At 46.6% G+C, this 25,899-nt stretch overlaps 1 protein-coding gene across 2 annotated transcripts in view; it reads right to left on the minus strand.

Annotated features, from left to right (window-relative positions):
- Positions 1-5,819: 5,819 nt before the first annotated feature.
- nrp2a (neuropilin 2a) overlaps positions 5,820-25,899 on the minus strand; it is a 70,225-nt gene continuing 50,145 nt past the window's right edge. Inside the window, exons 12-18 of one of the 2 annotated variants that reach the window (XM_034677965.1) lie at positions 20,522-20,602; positions 20,326-20,430; positions 15,641-15,906; positions 14,938-15,034; positions 13,482-13,514; positions 8,599-8,661; positions 5,820-7,966 (exon numbers count right to left, since the gene is read on the minus strand). In XM_034677965.1, the coding sequence (XP_034533856.1) occupies positions 7,662-7,966; positions 8,599-8,661; positions 13,482-13,514; positions 14,938-15,034; positions 15,641-15,906; positions 20,326-20,430; positions 20,522-20,602 (950 nt within the window). In that variant the 3' untranslated portion in view covers positions 5,820-7,661. Of the gene's footprint in view, positions 7,967-8,598; positions 8,662-8,813; positions 11,353-13,481; positions 13,515-14,937; positions 15,035-15,640; positions 15,907-20,325; positions 20,431-20,521; positions 20,603-25,899 lie in introns of those variants that run through there. The other variant, XM_034677966.1, reaches the window with a different exon arrangement.

Raw genomic sequence — 25,899 nt, forward strand, 5'->3', positions numbered from 1 at the left:
AGCTTGCTTATGCTTCTCTGATGTGTTTACTCGACTCCCTGCTTGTGCCCCAGCGGCCTGATGCTGTTATGTCTCTAAGGGCCTGGACTGTAGCTTGAGAGGGACTGATAAGCAAATCTAGCAGCCCCTCTTTTCCTCCTGCTCTTTGTCTACACGCAGAGCACTGATTTATTTTTGTCCCATGTTTTTCTCCTTTTCTTGTCCTTCTTTTTAAACCACTGGACATTTCATGATTATTTCCAAGTGCTTTAAAAGTTTCCACCCCTCAACATCATCCCTCAGGTTATAAAGAAAACCACACACAGAGAAACAAGAAGAATGTGCAGATAAATCTCAGAAACTTTAACTGCACATGTCCCTCCATGACATCATTAAAGAAAGCAGAGTGTGTGTTCAGAGAGGTGTTTGTGTGTTTGGTGGGATACACAGGGATTGCTAAGTCGGCGGTTTGAATGATGTTTAACTGCAGCTCAGCACAGCTGAATGAGGCTGTAAATCCGCTTTCTCCTGGGTGCAGTTACTCAGAGCGCCGTGCTACAGAAGTATCACAGAGAGAAGGATGTCACTGCATTACTGTCGCACACACACATGCGTGCACACACACATCCTCTGCCGCCTATACGACATAAAACACAACCCTCATACCGTCAACAGCAGCCCACTCAGAGGATTGAGGATGCACACAGAGCACAGAGCTGCATCCCACATTGAGCAAACACACCGAGAGCCCCTCTCTCAAGAGGTTTCACATCCACACCAGCATCACGGGCACAAAGCCTCCCTCTGCTGCCTCTCTGTCCTCTTTAGATCCACTGCTTTCAGTCAAATCATGGAAATAGAATGGAGAGGGAACAACAAAATGAGAATGACAACTACATTTTCATGCCAAAATAGAAATAAGGCGTTTGAATAAAACAAAGGAATTAAATATGAGTCATTAGTTGGCTGTGCCAGGACTTCTCTTAGACCAGAGTCTTCTTGACCGGCCTTGAACCCATTTAGACAGAGCTGTACTTAACGTCCCAAATTCACATTGCAACAGCAGCGTTTGGCATACCTTTGCATCCCAGAAATCATTACATCCTCAAAGATAGCATCCTCAACACGTGTAAAAGAATGATGATTGATACTGAAGTCCTTTTCAATAGCGTGAAACCACTGCATGCTCTCACAGTTTACCTCTTTATTTACTGCTGTATTCGTGCCGTCATCATTCAGCAGAGTTTGACTTCATCAAAGTAGAAATGTGGCGGGAATTCGTACAAAGCTGCTTCGTAAACACACGTCACTTGTGGATCTAATTTGATTCAGATGGGGAGATTTATGAGCCGGGCTGCATAGACTCCAGAGGTCTCTTTTTTATAAAGGCTAGAGTCGTCAATTATTTTGCAACAGATGGGTCTCAAAGTGCAATTGAATTTGATTATCCCCTCAATGGAATACAAAATGAAAGAAGGCTAATTTGAAGAGAAAGTTATGAGAAGGCCATTTCAATTATTCCACACCGCTAAACTTTGGTGCCAGTCTCCTGCGTTCAGATGATTCTCTCCTCCTTATTTGCTTTCTTTCTCTTCCTCTCCTTTAATGACAGTGAGAGTGAATCATGACGAGCACGCCTGTTTATTTGCTTGTTTCTGAAATCTGCCCCAGCTGCAATCTTGAAAGCTCGAAGATGCTTTTGTCATTGTTAATTGATTACCACTTTTCATGAAATACAACTTTGTTTTTCCCTCTTTTATCGACACGCTTCTTCAAATAATAACAGGCTTGGCAACTCCACTCAAATTGAAGTCAATTTGACAGATTGGGAATAGAGAATTGTTTGCGCTGCCGGCATCGAGGAGATCATCACGCAAGCGTTAAGATGTTTTGTCCAAGATTGATCAAATCCTAACCTAACCTGACAAGTGCTGCATGAACAGATTTCCTTCTCATGACCTGTGACTGACAGGTGTATTTTGGTGCTGCAAGAAATTCATAATTAAGGGTAATTCACTGGTGCAACTAGTCATGTCAGTGATCTTTCTCAGAGGCGGTGTAACGCTCCTTCACTGCCAACATTTTCTTACATGCTTGTCCATTAAAATGAGTCAGAGTTTGTCCAAGAGGTGAGTTCACAAACCCTTCTGTGACTCAGCAGTTAGGCGCACTAGCTTGCGGGCATTACATGACATTGACGGGATAAAGATGCTGTAAGATAGAGATAAACATCAGGTACTGACATCAGTATAGGGAGCATTATTTGCTGATGTGTTTATGTCTGTCAGCAGGGCCCAGATCAGCTGATTCATGCATGCATCCCTGTTTTAAATATCCTCTTAATATTCTCAACATTGTTCTTATTTTGACATAATTTCTCAAACAAAATGATACTCAAAGTGTGACTTTCTCAAGCCAATCACAATCTGCACTTGATCTGCAACACCTTCAGTCAAATGCACAATCAAACACTCCAGACAGATGGTTAGGACCCACCGAGAGAGGCCTCCCACCATGCCTGATAACAAGTTTCATGGACTATATAGGGCATCCGTGACTGTAAACACTGCGGCGTCAAGTGGAGCGAACAGGTGGCCAACCACATAGGACCACCGCTCATGGTGTGCGTCCACAACAAAAGTTGAGCCGTGAGGAAACACTCGGCTGTGTGTTCGTCGTTCAACGCCGTGTGACTGAGAGAATTTGGAGCTCTTGTGCTTCTGGGAAATCAAATTCAGAGCTCTGCACCCAAACACTGCTGCTGAGAGATCCCTGCAGGAGGCGTTAGCTCCAGTCTTGAGGGAGCAGCATCCAAAAGCATCAAATTTTCCTCTATCTTTGTATCGTTAATTTCCTCTGTGCTGCCTCACAATGACGAGAAGCTGGCCTAGTTTGGAGCTTTGAATAGAGCTTTGAATCTTCCTCCTATCGTGTGTTTGTTTTGTGAGACCGTGTCCTCTGTTGGAGGGGAGATGATAATGTCGTAGAGAGAGGGAAGTGATGGTCTGCGTGGTGTTTAGACAAGACTTTGTTGTCTTTGGGTCTGTCGGCTTTGGCAGGCGTGTTGCCACCGAGCCTCTTCCCACCCTCTTCCTCCTCCCCGCTCTGACCCACATAGGTGCTTTGAACCGCTGGCAGGCCCGACAAGATTATCTGGGCCCCCTTCCCAGTAAGACCACTGGGATGTGGGTGCCTGGTGTTGTTTCTGTCTGCATGCATGAAACATGTACGCAGTCTTTCAGCCTCTGCATGTGCATATGTAACGCTTGTGACAGCTTTGGATGCTGTTGAAAGAGACGTGAGCTTCAGTCTCCAGGTGCTCTTCCTCTTCAGACTGACACTGAAAGAGCAGAGAGGAGGAAGATTCCTGCAGTGTGATTTCTGATGTCTCCTGAGAGGGGATAATTCAGCTACATTAATATTCTGCATGACTTTAGAGGAATCATAATGTTTGTTGACAATAATGCACCGGTAGGAAACAGATGCATCATGTATTTACAATTTGATGACTCACTCAGAGTAAATAAGGTCGAGGAGAAAGAGAAACTGTTTGTTGAAACTGGAGAGCTCTTTTTTCTGATTTCAAACAAACATGCTGAGAGAAAGTCAGATGTGAGCTGGGTTATGTTTCTAATTGAGTGTGTTTACATGAACTTTAGTATCCTGCTTCTGATCAGGTTTGTGCATCATATCCCGATTTCAGAAACAGGGATAAGACCTTCTCCTTCTTCTGGTTTTGAGACATCTGATTTTGCTACCTGGCTACGGTGGCATGTACACGCCTTACCTTTGTGTCTGAGAGCTGTTGATTATCTGCACAGCCTCAGCTAAGTGACGTATGAGCATGACAAACATGTCTGGAGCGATGCTTAAACCAAACTACGTCTTTTGGTAATGCTAGAATGTTTCAGCAAATCTGCAAGTCATGGGCATAAATCTTCTGCAATCCCAGGTTGTTGTTCCTACTTTTGAGAGAGCCTCTAACAGGATTGTGATTTTGCATGAGCACAGGTGAAGTCTGGTTGTTTGTGCCAGATGTCAGAAACAACAGAGACTGTTGTTTGTTAGATGAAAGAGTCGATTTCACAAGCTGTTTAACGAGTTAACTGTGAAACCATTAAAGCCTCACCTCCTCTGACTCAGAGAGAAGTTTCATGAAGGAAATGAGAAGTGATTCAGTTAGAAATCCAAACAAACTTTCCTCCCTGACCGTGGTGACCAACACACTTCGTGATCGCCCTCTCCTCCATTTTGATTACATAATCCCCAGATTAATTAGCTGTGTGTTTGAGTCACTTCCTGTGGCGCGACCCTCAAATCAGCCCCCTCCACAATCTGGCCTATCGATTTACAGGGTGCCAGAGCTTTTTCTTTGAAGGCCGCCTCGGCTTCTGAGGCAAGAGAAGTCTCTGATCTGACTGCTAAAGGAAAGGGCCCCTGCAGTGTGCCGGTGCGGACTGATAAAAACCTAGAAAAACAACACATGCACTCGCAGGGTGAGGGAAATTAAGAATAATTTGGTTGTGAAAACAAGAGGTGGTATGGAACAATGACAATCTGGCTCCTTTGGTAATTTCCTGTCGGCGTTCGTTCGTGTGATGTGGTCGTGACTGTTCTGCCGGGATCAATCAAACCTGTGAGCAGATGGCATCGCACTCCTCCGGCAGGCTGGGGATTGTCTGTGTTTTTTCAGAGGCGGTAATTGGCCCGCTATGTCACGGACCGGAGCACGTTAACAGCCTCTGCTGTTGCCGCTGTGCAGCTACAACACGTGTCGCTCTGCTTTGTACGGCCTCGTAATGTGGTACCTGTGCTACATGCTTCATTTACTGTCAGCTCAGAAGTTGTGTTCAATGTTGCTTTAATTGAGAAGTTACTGAAAAACAGATTTAGAGGAAACGCAACATTAACTTGGCCACTCTTGTTCATCTTCCAGACTGTAACAGTGATCATAAACCCCCTGCACTGGCGTCCAGGAGACCCCAAAGAGTCCCACATATCACATCGTGGATCTGAAGCCACGTTAGCTATCAGAGTTTGCATTTAGGTGGGGAAAGCTTGTGAGGATAAATGGAACCGTGTGTGGGAGACTCGGCAAGCTGCAGAAAGAGAAGCAGAGTAATTGCATGTGTACTGTATGAGCATGTGTGTATGTGTGTGTGTGTGTGTGGCAGAGACTGCGGGCACTTCAAAGCTTTGATGTTGAAGCTCCTAAATGAGGGCCACCAGAGGTCCAGACTAATGGGACATCATGGGGAGATTAGAGGCCAAGTGTAGCAGGCTGACAACACAGCATTATGTGTGTGTGTGTGTGTGTGTGTGTGTGTGGCAGAGAGAGAGAGACAGAACATAAGTCTGTGTGTGTGTGTGTGTGTGTATGATTCCCCCGTGTGTTCTCCTTCTGCAATTAAAAGTAAAAGTTTGACTCGGAGTCACAGATGGAGTTTGTGGCTAATTGGCAGGGAAGTGTTTATTTCAGAGCACAAGCATTTCTGCAACGTCAATACTGCCAAGAAAACACGGCTTAAACTCAACTTCTGTTCTTTCCTCAGACGGAGAATAAGAAGTGGCCTCCATGAAGTCAAATATTGGGGTCTGGACTGCAGGTTTGAAGCTCCAGTTTGGTAAGAAGGCCCTCAGCACAGAGAGAAGTGACCGGATTTGAAGGAGAGGAAAGAGGTAAGCAAACACTGAATTATTTAAATCAAACACTCTCTCCCTGAAGGGGATTTATTTCTTCTAGTTAGATAATTACGGCAGTGTTTCCAACAGAATAAGACTCTTTTTGTGGTCGTAGCTGGATGAGTGCACAGTGGACATAAAAGTACTCTGTTCCAATGTTTCCTCAGTATGGTATAAATCCTTTATTAAATAATCATAACAATAATTATAATAACAATCATAAAAAGAGCATTTCTGTACAAAGACCCCTTTAAAACAACAACAACAGCAGTCCGAGCAGTGCGAAGGGGACTGGGGATCATGTCCTTTCACATGGTTTTGGTCCTCCCAGGCAGAAGGGGCGCTGTGACCTTCTCTTTTCAGTGTCAAATCACCTTTTTCTGAAACCGGCTCCAAAGGCAGGCTGGATCCCCGAGGCTCCAAGGCACTTTGAAGAGAGTCAGTGGGGTCCAGAGAAGAAGCGGGCCTCAGAGGAGAGGGACGGAGTGTGTGTGTGTGTGTGTGTGTGTGTGTGTGTGTGTGTGTGTGATGGGGGTGATTGAGTGCATGTCTATGATGTTTATGTTCTCAGGTTTGCCTCAGCAGCAGCCGTTGTTCCCGTCATGTCAGGGTCGAGCACCTCGAAGTGTAAGTCAGGAGTTCGTAGAAAGACGGTTGTGTATACACGTCTGTATATACAAGTGAAGAAATGTGTGTGTGTGTGTGTGTGTGTGTTCACGTGTGAGAATACTTCTCACCCTTTCCTCCTCATGGCTCATGAGTCCTGGACGAAAAAGCCAAAACCGAAGATGAAAGAAAACATAAGAAAGAAAGAAGAAGTCGCGGTGGGGGTGGCGTGATCTGTGAGTAGGTCCTTTAAATCATGGCTTTTGAGGTCCACATAGAAGAAGAGAGAGAGGTGATCCCTCCGCTCGTCTTGTTGTCACCTCAACGTTCCTTTTTTTCAACATTTCCGAGAAAAGTTCGCTTTTAAGGCTTTAAAGTCAGTCGATTGAGAAGTTTTTGATCCCGTTTGTGGTCCGCACAGGGAGACCATCGCCCCCGTGAGAGAGAGAGAGAGAGAGAGAGAGGAGGGAGGCAGGGTTTGTAGTGCTCCGTCATATGTTCTCCCTCCCTCGCTCTTTGTTTCTTCAGTGGTTTCAGTCTCTTTCCAGCAATCCATAGGTTGCACCGACGAAAGTTCCTCGACCTTTTTACCATTAACCACAATGTAAACATGACCTTCTCTGTGACAGCAACAACTAAATCTAACAAGAACTCTGTCGTTTCAAAGAAAGTGTTAAACGCCCCCCCTCCTCCTCCCTCCTCCCTACCTCTACAACACAAACACTTTCTCTCCTCTTTTTTTTCTACTTATCTGCCGTCGCAGACCAGAACAAAAACATGAAACAGAAAGAGAGATTGACCTGGCAGACAGACGAGCTCGCCGGACGCCGCTGACTAAAAATACCACGGACTGTCAGGAACTAAGAGGAGAACTGAGACTGATAGGTAGCAGAACATAAAGAAGTCGACGGGCCACACAAAGGAGCTAAGTTCTAGGCCACTGTGTTCACATGTGATCAAAAAAGACGCTTTCTAAGCTCGTTCCTAACCTACCACCGATCCATCACAATGTGTTCAGACTCCAGCTTCAAAACTAGACCTCTTACAAATCTAAGATGCATTTATAAACACTCTCTTTTGGTGGAGCAGGAATCTGTAATTGATATGTGTAGATATTTAGCTTTTTGAGGCCGAAAACATCCCGCGGTGGAATAATCCATCAGGGGAACCCCCAGTCTCTCTCGTCTGGGTTCTGCCCCCACACAAAAATATCCAAGATCAGACTGAGCCGCGTTCTCCCAGCAGGAAAGGAGTTCTCATCAGAGCTGAAAAGTGCGTACGGGGGATCTGCACCACCGAGGAAGTAAACTGACACTAAAGTGAACTGTAAGGAATGAAAGAAATAGTGAGAGCTTTCACAAAACGCCTGCGTCTCTCCTTCATGTTCCGTCTCCTCACGCCTCAGTGCAGCAGCGCTGTTGGTTCAGTTTGACCTTGTGCTTCAGGCCGTCGTACAGTTCAAAGTTGTAGTTCTCCAGGGTGGTGGAGGAGCGTGACGACAGGCCGCTGTAGGAACAGGTGCAGTACAGGAGGAGGCCGGCGCACACCGCCCCGAGCACGACACCCAGGGAGCTCATGACGATGATGGTGACCAGGATGGGGTCCAGCGTGTAGAGCCACGAGTTGTCCTTCTCTGAGACACGTGTCACTGGAGGATCAGATGACGGGGACGCTGTGTTCCACTCGGGGAACTGTAAAACTGTGACAAACAGGGAGGGAGGGAGGAGGAGAAGTTAACTTCAACTTCAAGTGTTTCATTTCACCTCATTCATTTGATGTTCAGCTGCAGTTCAGAGGTTAAACTCAGAGCAGAAACTAGCTATGCACACACCAGACACCGGACTTAAGGAGGCAGGCTTTTAACGCCACGGCCCCACCCTCCCCTCAGACGTCTGCAGGGCCACGTCTCAGAAAACCACCTGTCCACCACAACCCCCCAAAACTCTGCCTCCCTGTCTCTGTCTTGTTTTCATTCTGTCACCTTTATTAAGTTATGGTGGGTCCTTGATTAACTAACGAATCATTTGTAAAGAAACAAAAATAAATGTACAACATACATCATAATGATTAGGAAAACAGTCTGAAAATCGAGAGGTCAATCAAATATATTCATCGAGTAAAGACTTTGTAAGCATGGCTCTCTTAAAGAAAGAAATGCATGGCTTGCAAAAATGATGCTCAGGTCAAAAATCTGTTTTAAGGGCGTCATTTCTAGATCAGTGTGTTTCCACCTCCTGAAAAAGGCACCTTCTACTCTTACTGCTCTCCAAATGTGACTTAAACTCTTCTTCTATTCATAAAAATTGTTGCAGTACATTCTTTGTGCCTTACCTCCACCTAATGCGTCTTTGCCGCTGAAAAGTCGTCCATCTCCAAATTCGTTGGGTCTCTTAACTGTCAGGAAACACACAGGAAACAGTCTTTAATCATCCAGCAGAGTCCACATTATTTCCTTTAATGCATCAAAGATTGAACTTTATGGATTTATAAATCATGTGTATATGTTCTGCAGAGTTTTAACACCCAAACACACACATCAGCCTGAGAATGATAGAAAAATATGTCTTTATTAATAGAGAAACATCATTATGATACATTCCAGTCAAACACACAGTCATCACATAACATACTGATGGTATAAGACTGATCATTCCCAGTGAACAAAGATGCAAAAATAATTAACAGTACCCATCGTTATCACCGTTAAAGTCACCGACACTTTGACTGTCGAGTTTAAGAGAGGTGTATAAGATGATTCAAGACGAAACAACATGGTTTAAGTGGTGACTTTTCCCTTCAGTGAAACTCGCTCGCGATGCCAGGCGGCTGAAAAGTGATGCGCATGTTGAGTGTTTGAATTGGAAGATTACAAGTGTGGTGAAAAGTAGCGACGGCTGCAGCACTTTAGAGGAGCCAAACAGCTCAAGAGTACTTTAGATGAGTTTCACTTTTTTATATATATGTGTGTGTGTGAGAGAGAGAGTGTGTGTGTGTGTTTGCCGCTCTTGGCAATCATGCAGGAGTGGGAGTAGCTGCTTGGCAAGGCACACGTCTAGATCTGGAGGTCTTTGATGGCCAATGGCGTTATTAATTCTGTTTCCAGGGGAACTGTAGTTGGCAGCGGATTGGGAGAGGAAGGTGCGGCGGTTTGGAGGGAAAAGTGCTTACCGCAGCCTTAATAAATGTTATCTGTCCATTAACTAATTACAACTATTAGAGGCTTGGAGCGTAACGGTGTGGAGATGGACCAAGCAGGGTGTCCAATCCCTCCTCCCCAGCGTGATTTAAAAGCACAAATTGAGAGTGTGCCAAAAAGAGCTTTTTTTTTCCCCCTCTAGAGAGAAAGGCTCTGCTTCTAAATTGTGGCAACAAATGGAGGTGCTTTCTGCTGAGCTGTGGGCTAGAAGGTGATGGATTCTTACTGGTGTGACAGACCACAGAAAGCACGGCCCGTTAAGCTTCAGAGTGAAGACCTCAATTTCATTCAATCCAGGGTGCTAAACCCGGCGTGTTTCACAGAGAGATTGGCGAGTCTTTCTGGGCTTGTTCTAGAGGACTAAAAAGCTCTTTAAGATTTCACATATGTACGCTGCATGTGCGTCAGCTTCGTCTTCATTTATGTCAAAAGCCATCAAGGCGTCTTACGGCACTCTGCTCTGCTTCTCATAACGTCCTGGCTCCCTCTCAAGGGTGCGCATATACCGGAAAACACCGAGCTTATGGCTTCCAGCTGGACCAGCTGCATTGTGGGATTTGTAGGAGTATAAATCAAGTAAGAAGTGGTGATGGCAGACAGCTGTGTCTATTTACAACCCCTAAAACAACAAGCACATATTCCCACTGAAAACAAAACAAGGCTGGGCTCGGCAGGGCTTTCATCTGGGCAGCTCAGAGACACGGGGAACAACGGGAGTGGGTGGTATGGAGCAGAGATGGGAGTGGAACAACGTGCTTTATTACGCCAGAGAATCAAGATGAAACACTAAACAGTGAAGACGGCTGCATCCATCACTGACTGATGCCTTTATCAGGGGGAGACAAGACTTTCAATCAAACCAGCTGGTTATCTCCGTTTGTGATGCAGGATTTAAAGTATGATGGATTTGCATTCCTTTTGTTTTTTAATGTGCACATGCTCTGTTGTTGTTAAGGACAATGGAAGGATTTTTCCCCCCTCACAACATCGTCACCAGTGGAACAACTCATATCACAGCTATCTGGTGTTGTTATTACAGAAGGGCTTTATTTTCTGGGGCTTGCCAGATCATTTCCACAGCGAGCCGCCTCTCAGCCTAACAGTTTTCTCCTCTCTCTCCCAGCTCAGCTCCTCCTGTCTCTGGGGTCTTGTTTTAGCCTGTGGTTTGGCAGCTCTGGCTGGCTCTCTCGGCCGAACCAGCTCAAATCCCCTCCTCCTCTTCACAGCCCACACACGTCTGTGTGTTCTGTCCATGCTGGGGTCATTTCTAGAGGACCGCTGGGGTTATGAGGAGCCAGACGGCGCTCAATGGTCCGAGGCAAGCTGTTCAGATAAATAACTTACTCAGACTTAAGTCCTCTCATCAGGAGCAGCATAGTGTGAAATGTCAACAACAGAAAAACAGCAACTGAAGCTACATCCATGAGAGCCGGAGAGGGCTCTGTGTTTCTTTGCAAATTTCCACTTGGCAGTTTTGGACAAAGTCTGCGTCACAGCTGTGACCAAATAAGGGAAGTCCATGTTCTGTCACGTCTGCAGCATCACGCTGCAGCTGACATCACACGCCGGCGTCCTGCTGTGACAAACACAACGCAGCTAAGTGCTTCTTTTTCAGCAGAGGGTACGGTGTCTGTCCCGGCTGTCCAGCCTCACTGTCAGGACTGGCTCCACCCCTGGGGTAGCCATACTGGAGGACCAGTTAGAGTACTGGAAACACTGCGAGGAGCTGTGATAGGCCACTGATAGCTGGCTCTTCTTGGTGGCCAGGTGTTGTCGGCAGCAACAGAGCGCTCTGACCAAGATGGCCACCGCCAGGAGAAGGAGGGCGCCTCCGGCGGCCATAATGTAATACCAGTGGATGGGCAAGGGAGGCACAGGAACGCCTCCCCCTGGTGGAGAGATACAAAGTAATTGGCCAGCGGGAAAAGAGAGGAGTGGCACTTTTCTACATTTATCTCTTTATAGTTTATCCCTCCAGCTCCTCATCATGTGAACAGCAGGCGTGCACCTCAGAGCATGCACAGGCATGCCAGTTGCAAAATGAATCTCCAAAACAAAGTGAAATTAAAATGCATCACTTCCTTTATTCAGCTCGGGATGCAATTTGACAAATTTTCACACCAAGAGCGTGGAGACATTTAGTTTGAAGTCGGTCCAATAGTTGATCCAATCAAAAGCAATTCAATTAAACTTTTCTGAGCTCCAATAAAAAGAACTTGGTGTGAAACTGAAGCCAAAATAATTAGTTCTAAAAGCACCCGCACACATTGAATTAAGGAGCCTCCTCTCCCTGCTTCTCACTCCCTGGCACAGAAAGTCACAAACAACCCCCCGATAGCGTCTCAGAACCATGCAAGACTCAGTCGGACACCACATGGGAATCCAATGTTCCAGAGCTCTCACTGAGCCCACATTGGACGGGGATTTGTTATTTAGCTGGCTCGGGTTGGCAGATTTGTTTTGAGCACATAATTTATCCTGCTCTCTGTTCTTCGGTTTCTCTTTTTTTTTCTTTGCTCATGCATCAGCCTCCTGGCCAGTCCTCTCCTCCTCAAGCCAAGCTCCTGTCTCCTTGGAGACTATCTCCACAGATCCTCTACACTGCTGCCCCTGGCTTGAACCCCCTTCTCAAATTCTTGGTAAGAACCGTCTAAGCACCTTCCAAGAAGCCTCTACTCGACTCTCCAAGTCCGCTATGCAAAATCGAACCCCTGAGGACATCAAATAAAGCCCACATGTACCATCCGGACTTGATATAGAGAGCTGTGAGAGCGCGAGGAAGTGGTATTGAACTAGTGAAAGTGAAGCAGAGCTGAATACATCCTGATTTTTGGACCGTGTCACATAATTACAGAGGGAAATGGTGCGTGCTGCTGCTGCTTCACACTGCACACACTCATTAGACAGAGCTGAGCTGGGGAGTGGAGAGAGAGGGAGAGACACCGTGCTCGCCGCTGCTCAGTCACTCTATCTGATTGCTTTTCACTGGGGACACTGGTGTGTGAGTGTGTGTGATACTAACGTGTGTGTTTGTGCATGTTTGGAAACTCTGTGCAGGTTTGTGTGTGTGTGAAGGCGGAGGAGTGGAAAAGCCGAAGAAGTGCACACACATCACATCGCAGCCGCCCAGCTCTTATCTTATTGGGAGACATTATGAGATGCCAAAACACTAACATCAATCTCATAGAGTCTCCCAGGATGCTCCAAATATTTTTCATGAGGCAGACAGTTATTTAAAACCCTCCAGGCTTCGTCAGGAGAAGAGACGAGCTCTTTTCAAACATCTCACTGCATAAGGTGAGCTCCATTTAGCTCGCCTTGCTCCTTTGAGACTAATCCATTGTTTCCACCGAGACTGACGAGGTGAAGCTAACGCACCGGAACACATTACTGGAATCATCTATTTTATGACTTTAATAGAGTTTGAGAAAATTCATTTAGTGCTTGCAAATTCAATCAGTTATATTAGTGATCACCAAACTGTGCTCAGTGATGTTCAAATGTGCTCCTGGTGGTGAGAACGCCTTGGTGAAGTCAATCCAAATGCCAGAGATGTCAACTGAAGCCAAAAACAAAGATCTTTTAATTTAGCTTTAACACAGAAACATGAGACGATTTGAATTACATCGATTCATGATGGTTGAGATTTATTTGAGAGTAAAAATTAACTTTTTGCTGATAAAATTATCTTTTGAGATCAATCAGATTCACTCTGCTGCAGCTGCTTATTTGATTTGACAAAAAGAGAATTATGGTCTGAATTTTTGGGAACCTGGGATTCAGATTCAGTTAGCGGTTTAGTATTTGCCTTGCCGACTGCCGGATGAGTCACAGGTTTTAAACATGAATGCAGTTTTAATGAATCGGAGCTCCAGCCTCTGTGTCGTCGGGCTCCGGGCTGATTGTTCAGCCATTTAGACGACTAAGTGCCACCAAGCAAAACAACCCCAGGCTAGTGCATACCAACAGGCAAGGAAGCAAGACCAGAGAGGAAGTGACACCATGAAGTTAGACTCACCTGGGTTTTCAGGAGAAAACGCTGTGAAGGGTTCTGTGAGGACAGAGAGAGACGAGGGAGAGAGGGAGAGAGGGAGAGGGAGAGTCTGTTAGATAAGTTTAAATACGGAGGGAAAAGTCAGCCAAATGTCACAGAAATGTCACAAGACTATCAAACTCCTCCTGAGGAAATGTAACTTAATTCCTCAGATAACTCACATGAGTTATGGCATTTGCTCGGCTCCTTTGCTAAAATGCAATTTCAAACAGAGCGCATTGTGCGAGCTGGGAGTTTGAGATGGGCTGTGCGATGTGCACGTTCACAAAGTTCATGCATTTCAAGTTGTTTATCAGCCGAGTCCAGTTAAACTTGTGGGGGTAGAGGAGGGAGGGAGGGAGTGAGCAGAACCTCCTCTGATCGCCTGGAATGCAAACACAAAGAGCCAGTTTGTGTGTGTGTGTGTGTGTGTGTGTGTGTCGACGTGGGAACTGGTGCCTTTTAGCGTTAACGCCAACAAACTGTGCTCAAACTCAACTGTGCTGGGTGATAAGCAACATCCCAGAATGCTTTGGGAGTGGCATGGAGAGGGAGGGGAGGCTGCGCTGACATGTTTGCCGTCTTTGCTGCTGTGTTTCTTCCACTCTGAAGACTGTGGTGACACAAAGATGACTGAAAACACACACAGCAGCAGCAGCAGCCTGAGCAGGAGTGTGAGGACTCTCTCCCTCAACAACACTTCCTGCTCCGCTCTGTGGTCCGGCTCAAAGCGCCCTGGACGTCAGTCAGAAGTGATGACGGCAGGTTTTTGGCACAGAACTCCCGGCTCGCTCTCTGATCTGTTTAAGACCCTCTCCAAAGCCTCTGCTCGGGCCAGATTAAGGCGGCTCTGCTGGCACTCAGCTCGCACCGCGCAGGCACCCGGAAAGTTGCTTGGGAAACAGCCTGTCTAGTAATTCCCTTTGACGGCTCGGGAAGAGCTCTGTTTACAAATACGACAAGGGAGAGAGTGCAGGAGAGAGATGGAGGAGAAGAGGAATCTAATGAAACATAGATTAGCATCGCGGGGGCCCACAGGGCGTTTATGGCCTACTTTTACTATTCTTATTCTTTTCTTTTTTTGTGGAGGAATAAACGCTGTCCCTCCCTCTCCTTCCTCCTTTCATCTCCGTGTTCGGTGGGCTGTTTGGTGAACAGGCCCCCAAACTGGGATGGGAGGATTCAGGGTGTTTATCACTTCAAGTGTGTCACTGTTGGAGGACCTGAGGGCTAAAAGTGGAGGAGGCGGAGGGAAAGAGAGAGAGAGGAGACTGATGGAGGGCAGGATGACGAGGCGAGGCGAGGCGAGGCAGGCGACAGGAGAACAGGGTTAAAGAGATGCATGTTTTCTGGATGGAGGAGACTTTTACAAGCTGCAGTTTCCCGTCTGTCAGAGTGTGTGTGTGTGTGTTGTGTGTGTGTGTGTGTATGTGTGACTTACGTGTACACTCTTTCAGAGGGATGCTGGAGCTCATGTGGATGTTGTCGATCCAGATGTGTCCTCTGGTTCCGTGCACGAAAAACCCCTCCATCACCACCTACCACAGAAAAAAAACAGGAGAGGAAGAGGAAGAGAGGGAGGAGGGGAAAAGTTGAAAAAGAAGAGGAGGAAGAGGAAGATGCACAGGATGAAGCCAAGAGGGAGCAGAGGGGTGGAGGCAGATTGAAAAATGGGGACAAGCGAGAGGAGGGAGGAGGGAGAGAGAGAGAGAGGATGAAAACTTAATACTGTTCCTGTGATTTCAAAGTTGCACTCAACACTTGCAATCTTCCTCACGTCTCTGCGAGCGTCTTCACTTCATCTGACTTTTTCATGAGAACGTTAACATCTTGTGATGTCTCTGACAAATGCGGCAAACAATCACGCAGCCATCAGAGACTACGTGACTTACTTTGGCTGCGTTTGAAGTCAAACCTGGCCTAAGGTGACAGAGAGGTTAAGACTGAAGCTCTCAGAGATGTGCATCACTTCTGACTCCACGCTGATCGAGACATTAAAGATGTTTCTGTATCAGGGGAGCGGGATGATAACGGGTCTGACCCAGATACACATCTATCAGGCAGACGTGTTTTAATAAAGCTTGCTGATGTTGGCCACAAGCTTTTGGAGCATTCGCACTTTCTCAAAGAAGACGTTTCATTACCTGGAAGTCTTTAGGAGAGCGAGGCAGGATGGTTCGACCCTCCTTCCACACGGGGCCCTGATCGTCTTTGAGTGTCCACAGAACGGTCTCATCGTTGTGGCCGTCCCGCACCAGGACCTTTAAGTGTCCCTGAGCTTCTCCTGACAGCTGGTAGGAGAAGACAAGGCAGAGGGGTCCGGTGTCCGCCCCCACGATCGGGCTGACCAGCCGGGCTTGCTGCTGCTCCGTCTTCAGGCTGGCGTCCATGTAGAGGTAACTGTTGAGCTCTGGAGGAGAGGAGGGGAGGAGGGGAGACATTACTTCATGTTCCTCAGAACGAGAGGATGGAACGTGATTAAATAAACGTATACGTGATTCTTTCAGGGATGTTTCTGTTCCTGTTTGGACACCAGTTAAAGGTTAAAGCTGGATTTTTATGACTGAATCATTGAAGGCATGATTTCATTGTTGCATGCAAGACATAAGATATCAAAAACAAGAAGAAGAAGTCTCATTTTTCTTGGACTCCAGGTCTGCGATTTTAAGAAAGCCCTCCCTGTACTTCCTGCACTGTGGACCTTCATTGAGTGTTTGATTTTAACATTAGCATGATCAGTTCAGGAGATGGTTGTGCTGTTATCTTACATTTTAAGACAACAGGAGATACATTTATCAACACCCTGCATCTAAAACAATCCAATGGGAGAATATTCTTTCCCAAAACTCAATTAGACTCACTCAGGATCACAAAAGATCAATTATCAGAAGCACTGTGAGTGTTTATCAGAAACAAAATGACTCCAGTAATCCCAACACATTTCCAAAAAGAGCAGCGTTTTGTTTTAACCTTGAGTTTTCTGCTTGCTGGAGTCAAATGAAAGTGAAAAAGTCAGATTTAATGGGTTTTTCATTTTCGCCCTCCAGGCTTAAAAAACTCTGAATTTGAGCGTCTGTGTCGACTTTTGATTTCCGCTGTGAACGGATGCTGCTGGAATGAGTTTGTGGAGCACGTAGATGCGACGTGGCTGCGCAATTACAATCATTAATCACCGGCCGCTCGCACATGCAGACGGACTCGGGACACATATGGACACATACAGGACAGAGAACAGATATGCAGACATGACTCTCACACACACACACACACACACACAAAGAAACTAATCAGCAGTTAGGAACAGGAACGGAATCACCGCCGCACAATAAGTCTCCAAACAATAGAGGATATGACAAACATAAACACAGAAGAATGGGGTCCAGGAGTGCTACCAGAGCTCCAGCCAAGACCCTCGGGGACTATTTCTCCTCACACACACACACACACACACACACACACCCTCCAGGTGACTTCAACAACGGAAAGTCCAACAAAACGCACGGCACTCCGTTTGTTTACAGCAGAGGATGTTTAGTTTGCAAATTGGATGCTGACATGAATTCCATTGTGAGAGAGTAAGATTGAGTGTACAGTATGTGTGTGTGTGTGTGTGTGTGTGTGTGTGTGTGTGTGTGTGTGTGTGTGTGTGTGTGTGTGTGTGTGTGTGTGTGTGTGTTAATGTAAGAGCTAAGCATGTGTGTGTGTGTGAGAGTTACTCAAAGAGGCGTCTGGTGAAGAATTTCTTAAGTGGACCCTGTGGGAAAAAGTCCGGTATCAACAATCTGCAGATTCAATCACCTGCTTTATCACGGGCGACTCTCTGTGTGTGTGTGTGTGTGTGTGTGTGTGTGTGTGTGTGTGTGTGTGTGTGTGTGTGTGTGTGTGTGTGTGTGTGTGTGTGTTGGAGCAACAACATGGCTTTCTTTCTCACAAGCAGGAGAACAAAAAAAGAGTCCGAAGCGCCTCGTGGAGCGTTCAGGTGTTTTCCAAAGACGTGTGAATGTTTTGGTGTGGTTTGTCACTTTTGCAAGATTTGAAACTTTTCTGCATTGAGCTTCAATGCATTAACTTCCACTTCAGAGCTGTAAGAGCGACTGAATCCTTGAGCAGCAATCATCGGACTTTAACCTCACCTCTGCTTCTATCTCACACCTAGGAAAGCTGGAGTGGACCTCAACTCAGCGTCTGCTTCTTATCCTCAGCATCTTACAATATTAAACCCTGTGTGTGTGTGTGTGTGTGTGTGTGTGTGTGTGTGTGTGTGTGTTTTTCCAAAGCAGCCGTGCTGGAGTTATTGACTGCCTGGGTCGATAACCTTTCGCTGAGCTCACTTGTGTGTGCGGTCTTTCCAGCAGATCCGACAAGCGGTATCTGGAGGGACAAATCTTCCCGCGCCTTGACAGCTCCCCTCTGCCCGCCATACGCCCAGACTCGCCTGTGTGTGACACTTCAGACAGTGTGTGTGACAGAATGTCCCATGGCCCTTCGCAGCTCTGGAGTGTGTGTGCGTGTGTGCGAGGGAAACATATTTGTGACTCCACGAGGCATTTTATCACTCATTTTTATGCCTCCTCTGCCTCGTTGAAGCGCGGCGTCTTGCAGCGAACCCCCCATTGTTGTGCCTCTTGTTCGCCAGACAGCTCATAATCGAGAGCGCCTCGCTGTACGCGGCACAACAGAGCATTATTAATCCATTTCACAGCGGTCTCCTGCAGCGAGCAGCAAACAAGGATTCTATCTATGAAGTCTAGTTAACGCTGCTTTACTAGCGGGGGGATATTAAGCCAAATAATACAGTACACAGTGGCTAATTCTACCCCTGTGCCTCATTACCAGCTCCATGGCAGAGTGCAGGAGGTGAGGAGATCATTGTTTCTGGGTCACACGGGAAAGAGATCCTGCAGGGGATTACAGAGTGATTTGATAGCAGTGAAATAACGATCCTGTGTTGGCTGGGATTTCTGACCTCTGACCTCTGCAGGAGAATCAAAGGCTGGCGTTGCGTGTCAAAACGGCTGCATGTGATACTTTGTACATGAAAGCCACAACCTGACTAATCTAAGCAGCCCGTCCGAACCAGCCGTGATGAAAGACGCTGCTTTGAAGCCGCCTGTCAGAGACGGTTATGACCAAAATAGGTCACGCTTCAGGAGAGTTTCTGATCCGCTGCCTTCCTGAACCCGACCCAGGTGACGTCAGGAGAAGCAGAGAAGACTGAACCTCCTGTAATTCTCCCCAGCTGGAGGAACGTTGAATCTTTCATGGAGGCTTGAGAGAATTTAAAACAAGGTTTGGATAACAGCCGCTTCAACCTGCGAGATTCTAAACAGTGCGATAAAAAGCCAGCAGGAAACTTCTCCACAGCTTTTAATAACACGCCACGAGCTGCACTTTTGATCTGCATTAGGGGAAAATGAATAATTATTTCTTGAAGGAGGGTGAAGTCTCCGCAGCATCTTCAGGGATATGCCTGAGGTAACGGAGGGGCAGCGGCGGACGGCTGGGAATATCTGGCAGTCTGTGGAGTCTCCTGCTCTGAACTTAATTGGAGCTACTGGGCTTTAACCCTTCAGAGCGGGCTGAATGTCACATGTCTGACATTTGAAGCTGTATGTGCTTAACATGATAGCAGCGTCTCTTTCCCAGAGTTCATTCCATCTTGCTGAGACGGAGCGGCGTTGGCGGGGCTCACTGGCAGACGATGTTGTCGCTAAATGAGACCGCTTTCAATTTAAGGAATTATTTTAATCAAATTGAAAATGGACCCAATGAAGATGCACGTGGAGAACGACTCCATTTAATTATAGAAAACAATGTCTCGCGTCTGGACTTGATAGAATAAACCTAATGCATTTGTGCTCGTGCAATTTTCTGAGCCCAAATGACATTATCCCTGAAGCTGCACACACACCAGCTCTGAGACAAACATTCTGCTGCTGATAACACACACACAACATCAAAATAACATCTCCGTTAACTGCACCTCGTTGTGAAACCATCAGACACAAAGGTAAATCCCTGCTTTTTAGACCCCGGCTCGGTTTCTGCGTGCATCAGGGTTTGAAAGTTCCCACAAAGTTTAGGAGAAGCTGCAGATGTGAGACGGAATCGGCACCTCGAGACGGCTCAGATTGATTTTCATGGAGGTAAACCTTCTTTTATTGAGGGAAGGATTCTTCTTTGTAAACTAGAAACAGCTGCTGCGTCTTCAAAGCCTCCAGACTCCATCGCTCCAGTACATCGGAGGATACAGAAGTTTCAGGTGCTGCTTTGATTGGTCAGCTTGAATCTGATGCAGAACTCTTGCAGCACAATAACTTGTGAAACTAACTGAGGAAGGCGGTAGATCTCCAGCTCCTGTGAGTCAGGTGGCTTCACTTTTAAATACTTGTGTAAATGGCATGCATGAGACACGATATTGCAATGTTCATGAAAGCCTTTCCACACATGCACCAAACCCTGAGGACTTCCTGACTCTTTGCAGGTGGGCTGTACATGTGAATGCAAACAGACTAATAGTCCACCCTGACTTTATTCAGACTCTTTCAGCCGGTCCGCTTGTCTAATATGTGCAAGCAGCGGAGATGAGACAACGTGTGAACGCAGCAGGTGATAATCTGGGAATACAGCACTACTCTTCAGTACTGTTTGTGTTGTGATTTAGTAAAAATCTCCAGGAGTGTATTTGTGCATGTTTCTAAACAAACCCTGCCGCTCTCTGTCCATCAAACGTTCGTTACTTCAAGAGCAGCTCCGTGCAGCAGCTCTGCTAACCAGACAGCGGCGGTGATTCACGCCGAGTTCTCACATGACTGTCGAGCAGACTCACCGTGGCTGTGCAGAGTCCATGAGAGAGGGGCGTTGGAGTCGTGCGTCCACCCACACAGGCCGTGGTCAAAGTCGCACACGGTGTCTGACGCGGGAGACGTGGCTGCTGCAGAGGAGGAGAAGAAGACACATGAGAATTCATCTCAGAGAAAGAGGCATTCACAGCTTTTCATGTAAAACACAGTCTCTGCTCCCACCTGGAGGCGTGATGGGGACCGTGGTGGTTTCAGGGTCTGCAGGCAGGGTGGGCGTGACGGTGTCGGCCGGCGTGGTGGTCTCTGCAGATGCAAACACAACACAAGTAGGTCAAAGGTGGATGCTTGAAACAATCATCAGATGCTGCGTTACTGTACAGAGGATGCATTAATCACGGTGTGTTTGTTTTACAGATTACTGATGGGGAGTTTCTCCTCGCTCAGATGTGAGAGGAAGTGATAAGACACAATGGCTGAAAGAAAACTGAAAGTAATGAAGTGAAGTGTCTGAGTGGACTGTGTGATCGAGATAACAAAGAGCTGCTTACAGAGATTTTAAAAGCTGGTCGATCTGATTCGCTTGGAGGAAAAGCTCCACATTTGTTAATTTTTGCAGAAACTGAAACGTCTGAGTGGAGATTATGAATCTAAAGCCAACAGCAGGTCGGTTTGTTGGAGCGCTGAGATGAGGAAACAGCTAAATGTGATGATCCTTTATTTCACCTGCTCCCTCCTTTAAGTCCTCTCTGCTGCAGAAACAGTTCAACAGAAGCAAAGAACACAGCTCTGATCAGAAAACTAAAGCATGACGCTGCTCTTTTCAACCATGACTCAGCACATAAACATATTAGAGACAGAGTGTGAGGTCATCGTCCAACACAAACCGTCTCCTCTCTCTCTCTCTGTCAGATCATCCCACCCAGAGTGAACCAGGCACAGATAGCACCCAGAGGAGGCTCTCAGTCATGTTGTGTCTCAGCGCTCAGGCGTCAGTGTCTGCAGAAGTCCAAATGCTAAAACACACACACACAAACGCACACACACTTGTATGCAGAACGCCTGGGCTAAAGCTGATGGATGGATGTGTCTAACAAACTCCCCTCGACCTTGGACGGGATGATCACACTCTGGGAACCGCTCACTAGCTGTCAGGAAGCACGCAGCGCACACACACACGCCTTTCCCACACACAGAGGAGGAAGTTTGATTCCCTTTCCCCCTTAATATCAATTTAAGTGCACATATATAACAACAAGGACGAAGGCGACGCACTGATGCATACACATGCCATCGACCCGCTCATTAAAAGACGTCACATGTGCAGGAGCTGACACGTGTGGAGCAGGCTGCGGCTGGAATGTGAAGTGGGAGAATGGGCGGTGTTATGAGGAGCAGATGGATCTGTGAGGGTGCTTTATGGACGGTTTGGGTCACGTCAAAACCAAAGCTCTGAATTTATCACGTGAGTAAAAGGTGTAAGCTTTCCTTTCTCTTGTTTTGTCAGAGAAATTGAAGCAACAAGTCATTACGACATGTTTACACCGCAGCTCCGTTTTTATTTACTGTGTTTATGAGCGACGGCATCAGCATGAGTTTTTTAGTAATGTTGGATTTTAGATTGTTGGTTTCTTCCCCTGATGAGTGCCGTGGAAGCGTGTCCAAACACTCTGCGTGTGTGTGTTCTGATGTGTGACAGAGCTCATTAGTTAGAAAAGAAAACATGCGAACATTAAAAAAAGGTCAAACCGACTCATTTCCACGCTCCACTCTGCTGTACGCCTGTTAGCAGCTCAGCCCGAGCCTCCTGCTGCTCCTCCTGCACCACTATTATCATTTAAAGAGTTTGAAAGGCTCCGCCAGCAACAAACCCGGCATGATGCACAATTGATCCGCTAACAGGAACTTCCTGTGGAAACGAGCGCGACGGCGCCCCAGCTGGAGAAATGGCACACATGAAAGGAGCGGCCTCAGCTGGTGACGGTTTCTGACATTAACCCAGCGTTAATGTCATGTCCTTTATGCCTGTCATTAACCACCTAATGAGACTCTTATCGCTGCCTGCCGACTGCCAAGGTGAGGCCCGGGAAGCAACTGTCAAACGTACGACATTGTGTCCCTTCAGTCTGTTCCTGAGTTTTACACGTTGAAGGTTCAGTCTGATGCGTCACAGAGTCACACACGAGGCACAGGGAGGGTCAGACAAGAAGCTCTGTTGTTATTAGCACAAGTTGCAATCCTGTTATCCTTGCCTAAAAAAGTGAAAAACATCCACACTGGTGACGCCATTTTTATTCTCTCTACAGCTTGCTGCAGCTGCACTTTCTTCTCTAGATGCATACCTCCACCCTCTGTGTTGTTATCATAGAAAACTGTTTTGATAATATTCTCTCCATCAGCTCGATATAAACCCTGCATCCTTGATATTTTACATTTAAGCCTCCACATGTTTAATAATAGGGTCCAGGTGTAAAAACACCAGAAATACCCTTTAACTCTTAAAATAATCCAGATTACCTGGGCGCCGGTCACACACACTCCCACGTAAACACAAGTCCATTAAGATTCCACGCAGCTCCTGAGCACTGCATGCTCTCAAAGGTCAGGCTCTGTCACAGTGTGAATGTGCTGACCTTTCCACCGTGTGACAGGAGCGCCAGGCCGCTGGGACCAGGACCCGCTTCGTGTGGGCGTGTGTGTGTTTATGTGGGAGCGATCAGGGAATGTGTGCAAACGTATGAGACCTGCCTAAATGGCCCCGAGTCATGTCCTTGACATGTGACACAGATGTGCGTGAGAAGGTCAGTGTGTTAGCGTCGGCGGGCCCTTGTGTGTGTGTGTGTGTGTGTGTGTGTGTGCAGCAGAGGGCCGTGATGCAGGAGCTCTGCAGCAGAGTGTTGTCTTACATAATGTGTCTGCTGCTGCAGGTGATGATGCAAGTCATCATCATGCAGGGGATGAGACACCATCACTTAGAGCTGGACCCAGGGGAGCTGCTGGCATAGATAATGTTGGTGCACACTCACACAGGCTCCAGGTAACACACACACACACACACACACACACACTGATAACTGCTTTTGTATGCTTGTTTTATAACAGACACCAAAATGCAGCTGCACGGGACGGCAAGGGCCAACTCTCCCCGCATAAAAGACATCGCTCACTCTGAAGAATCTGACTCAGCAGTGTGTCAGAGGAGGAAAAAAACACTTCAATTATGTAGAAAGCCTTTCTGTAAATCTCTACTTGGCAGTCCTCACAGCACACACACACACACACACGCACACACACTAACACACACACACACACACATACACTAACACACACACACACACACACTCTGTGATGAATCGATGCACGCTCACACACCCAAAAAGAACATGATGGGAAAGACAAGTAGCCTTTGTTTGATGTTTTGCAGGGTGGGGTTAAGTGCTCATTTCATAGATCATTCCTGCTGGAGTTGTTCAAATACCCATCTCAGGATCCCAAATGTGGAGTCGGGTTTCAGCGGGTGATGAAACAATCTGATATCTTCATTTATTAGCTTTTAAAAACAATGTTTCCTCTTTTAACCTTTGGCTGCTGCTGAGAGACAACAACTAATCTCAGCAAGTTTACTCTGTGTGTGATAGTGATTAAATGAGGGTTTTAAAAACTGCTGACAGAGAGGAAACATCTCAAATCATTGCAGACACAGAAGCCATCAAGCAGATGTGATCTTACGAAGACGGTGACATAAAGAAAAGCTTGAGGAAGTGTATTCAGTGAGATATGAAGCCGACACCTGCGGTTTACTTTACAGGTGTGCATATGCATGGAGGAGGACTGTAATACTCTGCACCTGAGACTAAAAGGATCCATCCTGGAGGAAGGCAGACACCATATTTAGTATTTTTCCTCACAGATGAGTCTCTAAAAATCCTGAGCTCATACATTTTTCATTTTTGTAGCAGGTATACTACAAAATCTGTCACTGTAGAGGCGTAAGTGTGTGTGTGTGAGAGTGTGTGTGGCAGGGAAAAGAAGTGATGAGTAAGAGAGGAAGAGGGAAACAGAGGAGGAGGAGGAGGAGGAGGGATTGTTAGGAGAGAAAAGAACAAAAACATTCATGGACCCACGCACCGGGCCTCAGGGTGGGAAAAGACAGAACTGCAACCATGTGAAGGAACGAGCAGCGAGGCAGAATGAGGACTCGTTCCTCGCTCCTCCCTGCTCAGACTGAGCTCGGCAAGATTTGGGTGAAAGAACAAAAATGTCATCAGCCGGCAGCGTAAAAACGAGGGAGGGCTTTAGTGGAGAAAAGAAGGACGTGAGAGGTTTGAGGGGAAGTGAATGATTTACAGGATGTCAGCAGTAGTTCACTGTTCCTGCTGAGTTTGGGACGCCTGCGAACAATGTGCGACCCTGGACGGCAGCTTTCTGTGCCGTGTCCCCGAAGAATCCCTCCTCTCATCTGATAAAAAAACACCTCTCCTCCAAAGAAGAGCTGATCCCTGACTCAGACGTTTCTGTGTTTCCATCCTGTCAACGTCTGCAGGAGTGCATTGTTGTGTTTCTGCACGGTAAATACAAAACACACTGTTTCCTGTGTGTGTGTGTGTGGAACGGGATGTTGCATGGGGGAAAACAACAACCAGATACCGAGTGTGTTCTGAGCTTAAAGACGAAATGCTTTCATTAGCTGCTCGTCCACAAGAACACAAGAGTTCTGTGTCATCGTTTTGTGTTCTAAACAAATTAAAGCTATAAACACGAAACATGCTGAGAGAAATCTTCTTATGCACACAAACTTCTCTTCTCTGACTCATGCATGCTTTGAGAAGGAGCGCTAACCAGAAAAGGATTTGTTGCATGAGAACCAAAGTAAAGGCAGGCTACTTGTAAATGTGGAGGGGATGCCCGTGACGTCACGGAGATGCACTTGATGAATTTCAGCATCAGTGTTTAGCTGAAACGCTGTGAAGGCACAAAAAGCTTTTGTGTGATCGACTGGAAGAACATGCAACAAGGATTAACAGACTAACAAAGCAGCTATCGTAAGAGAAACAAAGAAACCACTTATCACATGATGGGGCTGTGATCTGTGGATCTACAACTTTACAGGCAACTCATCATTTTAAGCTGCTTTGTGTTAACTTTGGTTAACATCCATGTTTCATACAGTCTATGACTTCGTCCTATGTATTCACGGGTAGTTTGCTGCCTTTCTTAAGATTTAAAATGTGCTTTCATGTCTTCAAAGTAAGGACAGGAGAGTGGACCGAGTAGGAAACTTAAAGAGACGGTGAGGAATGACTCGTGGCTGCAGGTTGGAACCAAACCCGAGCTAATGCCTCTGTACACGGGGCCAAACTGGCGCTCCATCCTGCTCTCTTCTAACACTGAAACACATCATTGTTTGAGAATATTAGCTGTGCAAAATGTGAAAAAAGCTCTCTTCAGCGTGATGCAACCCTCCTCATCTGACATCTACCCTGCGGCTGTGGTTACAGACGTTAAAACTCTAAATAGAATAATCAGTCTTGTTTGCTTTCACGGGTCATAAAGAGGCTTCAGGATGAATCAGTCTGTTTCATAAGGAGGTTTTAAACACCTGA

The sequence above is a fragment of the Notolabrus celidotus genome, chromosome 24 (assembly GCF_009762535.1).
Source record: "Notolabrus celidotus isolate fNotCel1 chromosome 24, fNotCel1.pri, whole genome shotgun sequence".
In the NCBI taxonomy this organism is placed as follows: domain Eukaryota; kingdom Metazoa; phylum Chordata; class Actinopteri; order Labriformes; family Labridae; genus Notolabrus; species Notolabrus celidotus.